The 14,440-nt window shown below is 41.4% G+C and overlaps 1 protein-coding gene across 1 annotated transcript in view; it reads right to left on the bottom strand.

The window, feature by feature from the left end:
* The window catches only part of DPY19L3 (dpy-19 like C-mannosyltransferase 3), a 482,898-nt gene that overhangs the window by 296,246 nt on the left and 172,212 nt on the right, over positions 1–14,440 (bottom strand). Inside the window, exons 4-5 of the mRNA XM_069217640.1 lie at positions 11,070–11,160; positions 6,955–7,076 (exon numbers count right to left, since the gene is read on the bottom strand). Coding sequence (XP_069073741.1) covers positions 6,955–7,076; positions 11,070–11,160 — 213 coding nt within the window. The remainder of the gene's footprint in view (positions 1–6,954; positions 7,077–11,069; positions 11,161–14,440) is intronic.

The raw sequence follows: 14,440 nt of genomic DNA, 5'->3' as shown, positions 1-14,440 counted from the left end.
TATGGAACAGCACATTTCAAAACTTGTCTAATACACAGTGTAAACTCACCCATCGATTGTTATCCAGGAATGTGGAGAGACTGAATGATTCGTGCAGACCTCAGGGGATCAGGGAATACTTCAACAGACAGAAAACAGGCATTGCTTACCTTTAGGAGACACGCTTGACCCCACATATTGAAAAGGCTAGAGCTGACTTAATGGGTGGCAGCAGTGTCTTTGCCTCGTGCATCACATGTCAGAGGGGTTGCAATTTGGATGAAAAAAACATTGTCCCACTTCACCTGGTGACATCATTGCAGGACCCATGAAAGAAGTACCTGTAGCACAGATGGTTCTGCACTACATATCACATTTGTGAATGGCCCATATATCAACCACTCACAATTTTACTCTGATCTGCATTTGGCATATCAAGGACTGGACCCTTAAACAGTGATATGGAGAGGAGACTTTGAAAGCAACTTGAATGTAGATTTAGATAGATCAACAGAATAAGATAATTTTGGTTGCATATGCCTCAATGCAACAGCTCCATCTACACATTCACAGTCCATCCTCCACCAATGGAGGCCCACCTTGAGGGATGTGTGCCTGTGGGTGCATGAATGTAAGCACCTGCACGTACCCTCTTAGATCATGTCCTCATCATTCTGGAATTAGAGCTACTGGTGCAATCACAACATACTCAATTTTGGCATTTCCCCTTGGAGCACAAGGTGCAGATAGTCTTATAAACAGGACGTTGACGTCCTAGCCACTCCCGCGAGAGCAATGTTTGAAGAGATGTATGACTGTGGATACCTCTTTCTGCCCCTCAGGGAAGCAATTATTGTAACTGTCTTAAAACCAAGCAACACAGAGACTGTTTGGATGTAGTTCAGGGCAGTCGCTTCTCAACACTGACACCAAAAGCTTGGCCAAAATTATCGCCACTTATTGCCTTCCATATATGCTGAGATTGCTTCTACACGACCAAGCAGCAGCAGTTCAGGCAGGCTGGGAGTAACCTGTTTGGGTGACTCTTTACAGAAGGTACAGAATATAAACAGACAGATACAACTGGAGTGGCGATGTCCTAGTGGCCTACTGGGCAGAGGGATTCAATGTACTAGAGAAGATGACACAGGAGAGGGCTGACTGTTTCCCCTGGTGGCGCTCATGTGGCATGTCAAGGATACCGCCCCTGTCCAGTGAAACCCTTCACAGCCCTGGTTTTCCTGCTCAATAAATATAACGTGGTTATGTACTGGAGTAGGGGCCAGCTTCCTAAGAGTGCGGAATGGATCTGAGACATGACCTTGCATTGATATCTTGAAATATGCAACACTGCTCTCTACCACATCACAAACCATAGACATATGAGGGCCCCCAAGAAATCTGCAATCCTCAGCCCTTAGAAATGTGTGTCTAATGCCCTCAACAATGGTACATTTATGTCAAAAGTAGCATGCTGTTCTAATAGTGGCAATTTGTACATGAAATGCATTTTCTGATATTTCTAGTGAATGTTTTACAACTATGGGCCTGATTTAGGGTTTAGCAGATGGGTTATTCCGTCACAAACGTGACGGATATCCCATCTGCCGTGTTACGATCTCTACAACCTATCATGGGATCATAATACGGCAGACGGCATATTAATCATGTTTGTGATGCAGTATTCCCCTCCATCAAACTCTAAATCGGACCCTATCTTTTATTCAAGATTTAGCCCTCATGCCTACATATGCTGGTAAAACATAATAGAAAATAACAAGACAGCAGGTCTTTTTCTTTCTATGCACCCAGGATCTGGGACAATGTCAGTGTATGAATCAGGACCGTGCTCCAATTTACAATGTGAACTATGGAAAATCATACCACGGTTTAGTGACATTTATGCAACCTATAAGAATCACCAGTAAGTTCTCCACACCAAGATAAGTGTAATTTTTGGCCATCAGGGATTTTACCCAATTCTTCCCAAGTAGGTCTTTTCTAGCCAAACACTTCTCCAAGCACACATGTAAGTTCTGCACTGCAATTTCTCCCAGACAAAGCAATAGTGATATGACACCTCACTAGTGACAGTTGCACGCTATGCAAATGCCAGATATATTTATAACATTTAGAGCGAACTCAAATTATTTCTAAAATGTGCTGCATTATCTAATGAAATGCTTACCTACCTGTATGAGGAGCTCTACAACTTGAAGAATTTTCTTGCTTACATGCTCTGTATCATTCTGCCATCTAGTGGTTGGGTCCGCAATTGTCTTTTTGTAGTCTCTCTAGAAGGAGTAGACTATTTGGTGGCATGTTAATACCCCTTTGAGGTCATGAGACGTATGCCCATGAAGCCATTTTTGTGTGGTTGCCATTACGTACCATTCTCTCGGCTTCCTATTTTCTTGTACGTACTGCTTCCACATCTAGTTGTAAAATTTCCTTTTTTGAGAGGATGGTTGCACGTAAAACCAAACAATTCTTCAAACTGTAAAACTACTGCTACAGGTAAGTAACCATTAGTTTTGAAGACTGAGGGGGTTATTACAACTTTGGAGGAGGTGTTAATCCGTCCCAAAAGTGACGGTAAAGTGATGGATATACCACCAGCCGTATTACGAGTTCCATAGGATATAATGGACTCATAATACGGCTGGTGGTATATCCGTCACTTTACCGTCACTTTTGGGACGGATTAACACCTCCTCCAAAGTGTAATGCCTTTTTTCAGCTTACATTACATATCTGCAAGTAAGGTTCCCATGTTGTGAGTGCTTGCAGTTCACTAACTCTTCACGAGGATGTGATTGTAATAGGGAAAGCTTTCTTGCGCATTAGACAGTTGATTCCCACCTCATACACAGGCTGAAAAGGCAGCCTCATCAACTGCAACCAGTAAAGATTTTTAAGTGCCAACCCATGGAGTTGTAGGCCTGTTCTTAAAAATCTGAATCGTAGTGGTTGCAATCCGACCTGCCTCTTGAATATTAATGAGATATGTGGCAAATTGCGAATAACTGTGATTGGAGTCCATCACAGGGATGGGATCAACAAACCACTTATCTATGATTGCCTTCCACTAAAGCCAGTTATTATTATTTTTAATGTATGTACCCCTCTTCATCAAACATTTTATTTAAATTCACTTTGGTCAATTACCATTGGATTATCGACTCCTCTGATACATCGGTAACATATCGATGTTTTGTGATTGAATTCCAGTCGCAAAACATTAATACTGATTCGGTATTTGGAAGGGACACCTACAACATGCTCCTTCCAGATAAACTGGTGTCATTTGGAATCCCATTTTAGTAGCTGGGGAAAGTCTTCTAACTCCTAAAATGGGAATAGTACATAAGAAAAATAATTTTAACTGTTGCAAATCGAACATTAGAGCATTTGCAATTGCAATTGTTAAAATGCTTAGTACATGTGGCCCTAAATTTAGGTTCCACAGTGTATGAACTGGTTACATTTTGAGGTGTAGCATTTTCATGTGGTGGGCCTTTTGGCAGCTCCTAAAACTTCCATGGATCTCTGGGGTAGCCTCAGGTGACTAAACTCTATGGCTTCAGGAGCTATGCTGCTAGCTAGAGAGTGGCTGGTTCAGTGTGATATACCTGGCCCGTTTGTACTATCAACAGACTTTGTGAGATTGCCACTGCCACTATGCACTATGGAGGCTAGCTAGTATAATGGTGTGAAGTTGAGCCCCTCCTCTTGCTGGCAGCCTTGTTGCTGTTGTCCCTTCTTGAAACAGGCTTCAAACTGCAAAACACCTATTACCTTTCCTGTCTCACCATCCTCCTCCATTTTCGGCTTGTCCACTGACTGTCTTAGGTTTTTGCCCATGAAAGGCATGTTCACTACTGTTGACTGCATCTCCTGCTTGAAACAGGACACCAGTTGCCACGTGTGCCTAAGAATGGTGCCCACACACACCAGCCTGACGGCTGTATCAGCTACATCCAGTGCAGATTTAGGCAAATGTAGGAAATTGTCATGCCCGCCTAGATCGCTGCTTTTGTTCTCTTCTTGTACGGCTATGGGAGAATCTGCATTAATACCTCCATTTCCTCCCATTGTTAATTAAAGTCTCTTTTGAACCATGCAATGGAGTTGGTAATGCGCCACTGCGTGGCAGCTGACCTCTCCATTTTACATCCCACCCCCTCTATCTTCTTACTCTCCTTGTTCGGTGGAAGTCCTCTGGCATTGCGGTTGGTGCACTGAATCGCTTGCTCACTGTGGTGGCAATGATGTAGTCATAGACCTGAGAAGAATGTCTGTATTTCTTCTACATCCTGGGACTTATGACTCTGGCTGAGGCTGGCTCTATAAAAGCCTGTCAACCCTGGCCAGGATGCAAGGGAGAATTGGAAGAAATTGTAGTTTCCTTCTGGGATGGTAGTAGGGTCTCCAAGATAAAAAAAACAATTCAGTCTAAACCTTCTCCAATTGGACTCCATAGGTGTCCACTGCCCTTCAAGCCACGGCATTGTACACCACAAAGCTGTCAGACAGTAAAGGTCTGGAGTGGTAAGTGCTGACTCCTTTTTCGGCTGAGTCAGTATGTAGGTCTTTTCTTCTTTCCTCCATTAATTCTATGTCATTAAATAGCCCTGCTCAAACTGATCTTCTAGGTCCCCCTCTTTGAAGAGGATTTCCTCTTGTTATGGATTCAGCGTTGTAGAAGACTACTGCTCCTTGTATTCCTCCTTCTAACCCTTTACCCTCTGTGGCTGTAGAGGAATTGGGAATCTCTTGAGAGAATCTTCAAACTTTCTCCTTTTCATAAGGGCTTCCATCTCAGTCTCAAGTTCATGTTTCTTCTTTGCAAGGTCAATTAGATTTTTGCTCTGTGTTGAGGCCTTCCTCTTTCACATCAAGGCCTCTTCTTTCAAGGCTCTTTGCCCCCTCCCCGCACTCCTGATCTCCTTTCAGAAACAGTTGATTCCGATTCTGAGGGCTTACTACCAAAGGTATCTTTCGAACTTGCCCCGTGGGGTGGTCTGACATTGTGCTTGCCCTGAATCAACAATGGTTCTGATGTCATAGCAGCGGAGGACCTTGAGTCTGAGCATTTCAGCTCTGCCTGCTGTGCCCCTGTAATGTTACCTGGTGCTCCTTACCGTTGATGTCCTTCTATGTCTTCTTCAATGCTTTCTCCCTTTGTGTTTCAACAACTTCCTAGGTGTCTGAGCCCCGCCCCCCATTTTGTCACCTTCATTTCCTCAGGGCTCTGCTCGACAGCCCGAGGTACCTTACAGAGGTTTTCTGCTATGAATGTGTCATGGCATATTGTGCCCTCTTCTGCTTCAACCTTGCCTTCAGGGTCTTGGACAGGAACTCTGCAGAAGCGTCATATCATTTTGAGCTATGGTATTCCCACAGAAAAAGGTTCAAATCTTGTGGCTCTCCTTCTGGGAGTAATTGTGGTGGCACTTCATACAGAACCTAAAAGGGGTATATACCATTCCCAATATTCATTCACCGGCCCACGTTGTTCATGTCTTTGTGTTGCTAAAACTCCTGAAACTTCAGTTTTCAATATTAACTCAATTTGCTCAGTCAGTTGTCCAATCTGTGATCCTTTTCAGATTTTAATTTCTTTTGTCAGAAATTCCTCAATGAAACTTAGTCTTCTGTTCTCCAGTGGCTTCAGAATCCTCTGCTGTGCTTCCAGATCCAACAATGGACAAATCAATGAGAAAATCGTGGCCATGTAAATGGGTTTGTGGGGAGTCCTTCTGCCATCAAAAAGAGATGGACATGGCCCCAAATGGACGACAACACAGAGAGGAGAAAGAATAACAGAGGATCCACACAGAGACAACTTCAGGTCCAACTAACTGATGGTAGAATAATGCAGAGCTTGTGAATCCAAAAGTCATAATGTAAAACTCCTTTCACTTGAAAATAATATTTAAATTAAAAATTCCTGAAAGAATTGATATCCTGCTGACTTTATGAATACCTGGATGTGTTTCACACTGTGCAGTCTAAAACAGTGACAAAAAGCCTAGCTGGAATTTTTTTAATTCCTTCAGAAGCACACTAATTTGCCTCAACAATACCAGAGCTGCAGCTGAAATAGTGTTAGAAATTCTTTTTTTAAACAAATGCAGATAAAGAAACATCTCATGTTGTTGACTTTTTGGCATAATGTAACAGTAATAGGTGTTTCTCGTGTAATGCTGCGTTTCAGGCAGTTCTGTAGTAATCTTTATGGCAACTGTATTGGCTTCCAGTTCAGGAAGGGAGAAGGCATAAAGTTTTTGACAGCCAAGCCTAGTGTCTCCCATCCTAGACTTAATCTCCTCTCCAAGGCATTTATGTGTCTGGTGAGCCCATTTACAAAGCCAGCTCTGGTTAGAGGAAGATTATTTTCAGTTAACACAGCTGGAACTCGAAGTCCAGGAAGGCCTCAAAACCTGGTTGTTTCCTCGGTATGGCTTTAAAAACAACTATAAAGTCTTTACCAAAGATGCCAGTGGGTACATGCCAAGCAACAGTTTATGTTAAGCATAAGAAACATAATAACTGAAACAGACAAACTTTAGGCTTTGTGAGAACCTAACATTGAAGGTGCCTGCAGGAAAAGCTTATTTCAGTTATGCAAATTAAACCAGAAACCAAGGCACTTATGATAGAAACAACTTATCAACAAGGTTCTATGACTCCCATCTTGTGGATACAACTTGATGGTCTTCATAATCAATAGGGAGATGGAAATCTTAAAACAATTTTGAATAAAACTCACTAAATATTCAATAAAAAAATCACTTTAGAAAAGCATGGTTTGGGTCAATGCCCAACATAAGACACAAACAAATATTGTACTGACCGCAGGACCAAGACCACAGAAATACATGCAGTTGCTAATCTTTAACACCAAAGGTCTCAATTTAATTTGCAGTATTTTGTGCTAGTTGGTGAGAGGTCTTGTTTAGTAATATGTACCTGAATTGGTAGAATCCTGTACAGCATGGCAAGGAACACCTCTTGGTAAACATTCATTCGCTCAAGTATATTGATGGTCCTCATGGATTCAGTTTTGTTGTCATACACGAGTTCAAATAAACCTAAACATTTGAAAACAATCAAATCAATGAGTTGTGACTTCATCTATAAATTATACTGTCTTAACATATGAAGCAGTTCTCAGCATTATCACATGATGAAATGACAAACAGCTGGAGAAAAGCTACATAACAAATGCCAGGTGATAAAGTATGAGGAGTCCAATGGAACACATCACCTTTTGAGAACCACATGTTTTCTGTGTGTAGGTGCTTGCTGCAACCTTCACAGTGACTGATAGTGAATTGATGAATGTGCACAGGGTACTCGAGCCCGATTTGGCTGCAATCTATTCTCGAAACCCAGTGGTGGGGTGCAAAGGCAAGAAGTCATCATGAAAGTGACAGACCACCCCTATTATGCTCATAAAGTAAAGCTGTTTGGCCTCTTATGTACACCCAAAAGTACAGTAGGTTTGCAGAAAGCCACATTTTACTGATCAAAGTCACCCTCTGTGTAACCTTAAAGTACCAGCTCCACACACTTAGCCATACTGTGTAAACTGTGAACTATGCCACAACACCTTCAGCAGTGCTCAGTGATACTCTTAACACTCGTAGCCATTCTCTGCATGCCCTCAACCATCATCTGCCACTGCTATTGTATGCAGCAACATGCTGCATACATTGGGACTTCCTGTTCTCCCTTTTCAAACTCTCCGCCACCACAGCAGTCCCTCTACCTTGGTCAACCTCCATAAGCCAGTGGCTTAGCAGGGACATAATAGCCATTCTACAGTGAAAAAAAACTAGCCCACCCCAATTCCCTGTCATTTTTTAACTAGTAAAAAGAACAGCTACTAACTGGCAGAAGGAGCCCTCTAGTATCCATGAGCACTGGTGCTACTCGTTTTGCTGCTTTATTGACAGCTACACCCCTGCCCTAAATACAGATGAACATCTTCTGCAAACACTGACCACCTTCTTCATTCACTCAGCAACACAGTATATGCCCTCAGCCACTCCCAGCACAGCCCTGGTCAAAATTACCACGAACTGCACAAAGTAAGGCACTTTGTGCAGATCCTAGGCGGCAGTGTTGGCAACACATGGAAGACCTATGACACCGACCACAGCTACTTTGCACAAAGAGAGGCATCATTGGCAAGCATCTGAAAACATATGATCACCCTCTGCAGACTCCCTACCACTTTCGATAAACCCTCTGTCAAGCTTTGCACACTCTTGACTACTATTTGTTTACAGTCTGCTATTCTTCCACACAGATTCTGCAGCCATGGTAATTCCTCACACCCACTGCACACACTCACTCTCTTTCAGCACTCCCTAACTCTGCACACATTGGGCACACCATAATAATGGGCATCATTTGCATGGCACGGCCACCCTTGCATACCACGGGCTACCATCTGCATATAATTTGCCAATATATACACACCCTGGATCACCATCTGCAGTTTCTCAGACACCAGACACACCTTTTACCACGCTCAGTTATACAGCACAGATCCTCCACTGTGCTTTGCATACCCTCGTCAACTCTACCCGTGCTCCCTCTGCACATACTTGACTGCACTTTTGCGACGAGCCACCATACTCTGACTACTTTCTAAAGTACTAGGGTTTCTCTCAGCAGTGCTCAGTACACTTCTCTGCCACACTATGCACACATTCGACCTTGCTCATACGTTCTAAAGCGGGATGAGTGGGGAAATGTTACTGCACTAGCAATGGTGTAGAAGAGGAAAGGAAACTACACATCATGTCTTGCTGGCCAGACAGATGAGCACAAGGAAAAATAATAGGTCTGGCTAGTGCTATTTAAAAAGGACAGAGAAAAAGACAAAAAAGGTGCCTTTTACTTTGTTGCAATCGGTCAGAGTTTGCTAGAAGCTGGTGTCTACAGGACACTTTATAGACAAAATGCACACAGCAATGATTATGATCTGCAAGGGCTGGGCAGAAGTGCTCAGTCAGAGAGACTAACTTGCCACTAGCTTTGCAGGGCATTCAGCTTCTGTACAACCCAATGAATGTCAACTATTTGGAACCTAGTACAAATAAGGAGCCCAATAGCTTAATAGCTGCTGCTAATTTTGATATCTGTGAGAGCAAGTTTGGGCAATATTTTTCGCTAGTCTGGTCAAGGATTGCCACTGAAGCATAGGCAGTTCTATATGAACAAATTACATATTTAAATTGGGATTGTTTTTAACATAGCATAGTGTGTGGTCGCCAGTGATAAGTGCTGGGCATGGCCACCAACAGATACGCAACCTACCTCTCTTTCGATGATGATTATAATGGGACATTATTCTCCTAATCCAAGGTCACAACTCTCTATGGGACTGAAAACAAATGGCTTAGACATCGTGATATTAGAGAACTGGCTAAAGTCACTTACACCAATGACTTATACATGACAGTGGCCTAGCTAAACCAGTTACTGTCATGGTGGCATCCGAGGAAAAGTGATTTTCAATACAATTAATTAGTCTAGACAAAAAACAGATGAAATATATTAGGTAACTGCAGACTGGAGTCACCTAAGGAGCGAAAGTTACAAACCCACCCAATTGGAAAACATCCTTTGGGTTCTTCTCACACACATTTATTCAAAACCAGCAGATACGACTTAAAGCAGCTCAGTAACCTTTCAGGAATCAACTGCAGCTACATATAGTTCCTCTATGGTCTAAAGTACTATAGAAAAGCAGTTCAAAGCTAATAGTTCTCAACTTTCACATGCAGGTGCAAAGGTACTGGCTTCATCAGTTCTTGTTTGGTTTGGCATACTATATTGCCAAAAGGATTCAACAATGGCCACAGGTGAATGCACGGAAAGTGCACCACTTTGTAATGTTTTTGTTTGTTATGCATATAATGATTCCATAACTGATGCACACCTGCACACATGTGCATGCACCTGAGTCCATGAGTTAATGATTTTTCTTTCATATAAAACTTCAAATGTCCACAGGTGCGTGTTCATGCATGCCATACATTTTTGTGATGATTTGTTTTATTATATTTTATTGTTACTTTACCATGCCAAGAAGGCAGATGGTCATTCTAGAACAGTAAATTAAGAAAATAAAGTATTGTTGGGATGCTGGGGAAACATAGAGCAGCGAGTGTCCCAATTGCAGTGTGAACTGCCAGGGCCTCACAAAAATAATTAAAACAATTACAAATATATCAATGAAGCAAGGTGGAAAGAGGGAGCGGGAGAGAGAAAAGGATAATCAGTAGGGGATGGTGGGAAGCATTTGGAAAAGCAGACAAGGAAGGCAGCAAGGAAAGCCATGCACTCCTATGTAGTGCTACAACAGAAAGGCAAAAATAGTTTCCTCATATAATAAGTGGAAGGATAAAAGCAATTCAGTCAAAAAGAATGGCAAGGAAGCTATACTCCAGGGCTGGAATAGGGAGGAAAGCTATTAAATCAGGAGCATCCAACAGAGATAGACAAGAGAGCCATCCAATCATGAGCAAAGACATATTGCTTTATGTTTACTCTTGTGAAGAACCTTAAGGTCATTTGTTCTGGTTGGGTTCTGATAGAGAGTCGCTCTTTTAGTGAAGTTATTTCATGGTTGTTTTAATGGCTAGATGGTATTGTCATTGTACAAATAAATACCTTTCTTCCCACCTCTGGTCATAATGGCATGTAGTTTGCCACAGAAAATAATATGATTCCACACAGAACACAGTAACGTCTTCGAATGAAGGCCTAGGCACGCTTTTAAAACTCTGCAATTCGTTTACACAACAATGCACTAAACTACTCAAGTTAAGGTGGTGCAGGCGTACAATTTCATTAAATCTGTCTTAATTTCAATGGGTGAAAGGAGTGTGCTGAGGCAGAATACATCATAAAATATAAATATTCACTTCCACTATTGACTTTCTACTTTGCCTTTACTAAGACAACTATTTAGGAAAGGTGCAACTTAAAAATACATTTGTTTAGCATACTTATGACTAAGAAATAGACCTTGAAAAATAACAGCAAAGGAATGGAAATTGGCCTACCCTGTTTCATGGATGGAGCCTGCAGAAGTTGTTTGTAATAAGAATAATACAATCCACATTCTGTTCTAAACGAGATTTCTCGTTCCACCTCCTGTAAGTGGGAGAATTACGATTAGAGAACACAGTACAGATGAAAACATATTACTATAAATTGGATATAGTACCTTATTCAATAAGAATGATGCACGTTACGGAGACTTTCAAAGGGACAAGGAGGAATCTCTTATAAAGTCACAGAACTGCCAGGTCACATCTGCATCTTTAAAAGTAAGAGACTGATTATCCCTTTTAAAATATGATAATTTCTCTCTTCCGTGCCCTTTTCGATATCTGTTATAATGCTTCCTCTAATGAAACAGAACTCTTTTAATTTAGATATGTAAAATAAAAATGGAACCTGTTCTTGGGATTTAAGTACCCCAGCGTGCAATGTTTAATTTGTGGACACATTCTTTGTAGTTTAGTATAATCCATTTCAACGCTAGTGTTGTGGCTTAAAACGTATAGTTACATAAAGATTCCTGCTCGAATCTATAGCAGTGGAATAAATATGTATACAACCAAAATATCTCCTCATCAACCAATGATCTAATTTAGGGAAATAATTCACAAGAAAGGGATCTGAAAAATAGTCAGCTCTAATAGGATTCCAGTGTCAGTCTGTGCTCTGCTCAGAGTGACATTGTTCACACTGTGTGCTGGCCCTAGCTGTAATGCATGCTTACACTGAATTATGCAACTTTCTTACTATGTCAGGGATGAGGTTGCTCTATGGATGTAATGAGGAATTTAATACATATTGTTTAAGCAGTGAAGGTTTAAATGTCATGCTCCAGTAAAATGCTTTGTTGAGCACAGACTTCAACACCAAAGTGCCTTCTTAGCACTATATGGGTGCTGGATGATAAGGATGAGAAACCAAAAAATTATTACAGCACATTGAAGCTTTGGGACTGACCTATATCAGTCTACCAAGAGCAAGCAAATCGCTTCTGTGCGCCTGTTGAATTATTCTCTCCAACCAGCAGGCTGGCTCTTCAGCCCATGAAGCTTGGAAATGAAGCGTACTCCCCAAATATTCACACAAAATCAGAATTCCTATTAGTAGCTTCTGTCACACCTTTTCTTACATAACACGATCTTCATTATATCACATCTGTAAACATGCAAATAATCTCCAGGCACCTTAGCCTATCAAATCTATTGTTAAATTTAAGTAAAGATGCAATTTTCTTACTATGCAGTTATCTGTTTATACAACCACCAAGGTTTCTAGGATGTTGCACCTCATTTATTGGCGAAGAGTGCCATATATATTGCCAAGAAAACTAAGCTGTATAAGGTCTGTCGAAAGGGCTTCCCCACCGAAGAGGTACTATCCACAATTTTACCGAAACTGCCATCTGTCATTGTGCACATAGCCAGAAATTGTGCAACCCTGTATTCCAGAGGAACCCAAACATATGGCCATAATATCTATAAAAACAATTTCAGTTAATTTGGAGATATTCTGTTTAGCATCACTGTCTAGGCTACTGAATGAATCTAAACAAGTAGATTGTCATTTTGCACACATATTTACAAATAATATTTGTCCCTAAACAAGGTACAAATTAATCAGTCATCACAATATTCAAAACATAAAAAAGGTCCTCCATCAATCAAGCAAATGCCGAAGTTCCGAAGTGCTTTACAAGTAAAAACTCAAAGTATAGTAACAATAAAAGTGGATATTATACATAGATAAAGTAAACAAAGAGAAAGTCCCATTCTTTGCTGTTGAAGAAATATTCTATTGTAACATGAGACTAAAGTAATTAACATAACATTATAGTTAATAATAGAAATAAATATTTTGAGAACAATATTTGAACATGTTTTCGCCTCAACATGTAATTCATACTGGGGTTCTTCATCAGGGCTGAAGGGGATAGTTAGAACTATAGATTCAATTTGTTCAACTCAAACGTTATTTGAAAACGTAATCTAAAAATAAGGAAGCAATCAAATAATTTGGCATCAGATTAAAAAAGAAAAAAGATTGTTATTTGTTCAATTCAAAAGATTTCAAAGAGCTTTATTCAAAAGAAATTGTCATGAAAGCCAAAAAAATTGCTTCCTGTGAAATACGATTTATGTTCTGCCTTTTTCGGGTTTGTATTGTACAGGATTAAATCAGTTCTAAATGGCAGATCTAAGATCATGACAACGAAAGAAACTGAAATTGTACTGTAAATATTCTGAAAGCATGTTGCAGTATTTGCAAGTGTCAATGCAGTCCGCTATTTTATGTGATTTTACCTTTGTTTAAACGATCAAACATCTTGGAAGAAAGGTAAAGATGAGAAGCCAGAAAGACTTCAGCATACATACAGTCTATTTGCTTTCTAACTTGTGGCTTCTTTGTGCTGAGCAGGCCTCAAAAGAGCCTGGGTTACCATTGCACAATGGTCTTTGTTTAATATGCCCCAATATACTGCAGCTGTGTAAGTAGTAGGCATACAACAGTGTGGCATAGCCTGGTGTCGCCCTCAGCAGTGACTTACTTAGATTCATCACTGAAGATCCCTCCTTTGCTAAAATATCGCTCTGTTCTCTTACCCTAGTTAGAGCTGGCATCCATCTAGCCAAGACCATGTTTCAAACTCCAGCTCAGGGTGACCCATTCTTTAATATCCTACCAACAAGTACGGGCCTGAGATTCCTCCTCCTTCCTCAGCATGCAGTCATTCTTTGTCCCATACAACAGTTAGCAGTCCCTTTGTCTCAGATTGAGGACTAAGTTAATGTGCTGCTCTCCCACAAAAAAAGATGGATTTAGGCCCAGATCACTGTACTGGGGGTGAATGTTTGACAATGTTCAGCATTCCGTCCATCACTTGTTGTTTTTGCTTTGTCGCCCCAAGTGGGAAGGGTATGCCCAGACGTGGGTCCCGTGCTTCCCATGCCACTGGATTCAAGCTAGCCTGGCTGATGAGGGGTGAAACCCCGAAACCGGTCCCAGGATGCTTGTTTCCAGTCCAGGGAAGACCTGGCCTAGCAGTTCGGGCTGGACTGTTCCCATAGGGAACAGGGTCAAGACTGATTTGCATATGGCTGGGTCCAAACTGGAATGGCATGGGCAGCAAAAAAACGATGGATTTAGGCCCAGATCACTGTACTGGGGGTGAATGTTTGACAATGTTCAGCATTCCGTCCATCACTTGTTGTTTTTGCTTTGTCGCCCCAAGCGGGAAGGGTATGCCCAGACGTGGGTCCCGTGCTTCCCATGCCACTGGATTCAAGCTAGCCTGGCTGATGAGGGGTGAAACCCGAAACCGGTCCCAGGTTCCTTGTTTCCAGTCCAGGGAAGACCTGGCCTAGCAGTTCGG

The sequence above is a fragment of the Pleurodeles waltl genome, chromosome 12, assembly GCF_031143425.1.
Source record: "Pleurodeles waltl isolate 20211129_DDA chromosome 12, aPleWal1.hap1.20221129, whole genome shotgun sequence".
Taxonomy (NCBI): Eukaryota; Metazoa; Chordata; class Amphibia; order Caudata; family Salamandridae; genus Pleurodeles; species Pleurodeles waltl.
This window is presented reverse-complemented; position numbering and strand designations above follow the sequence as displayed.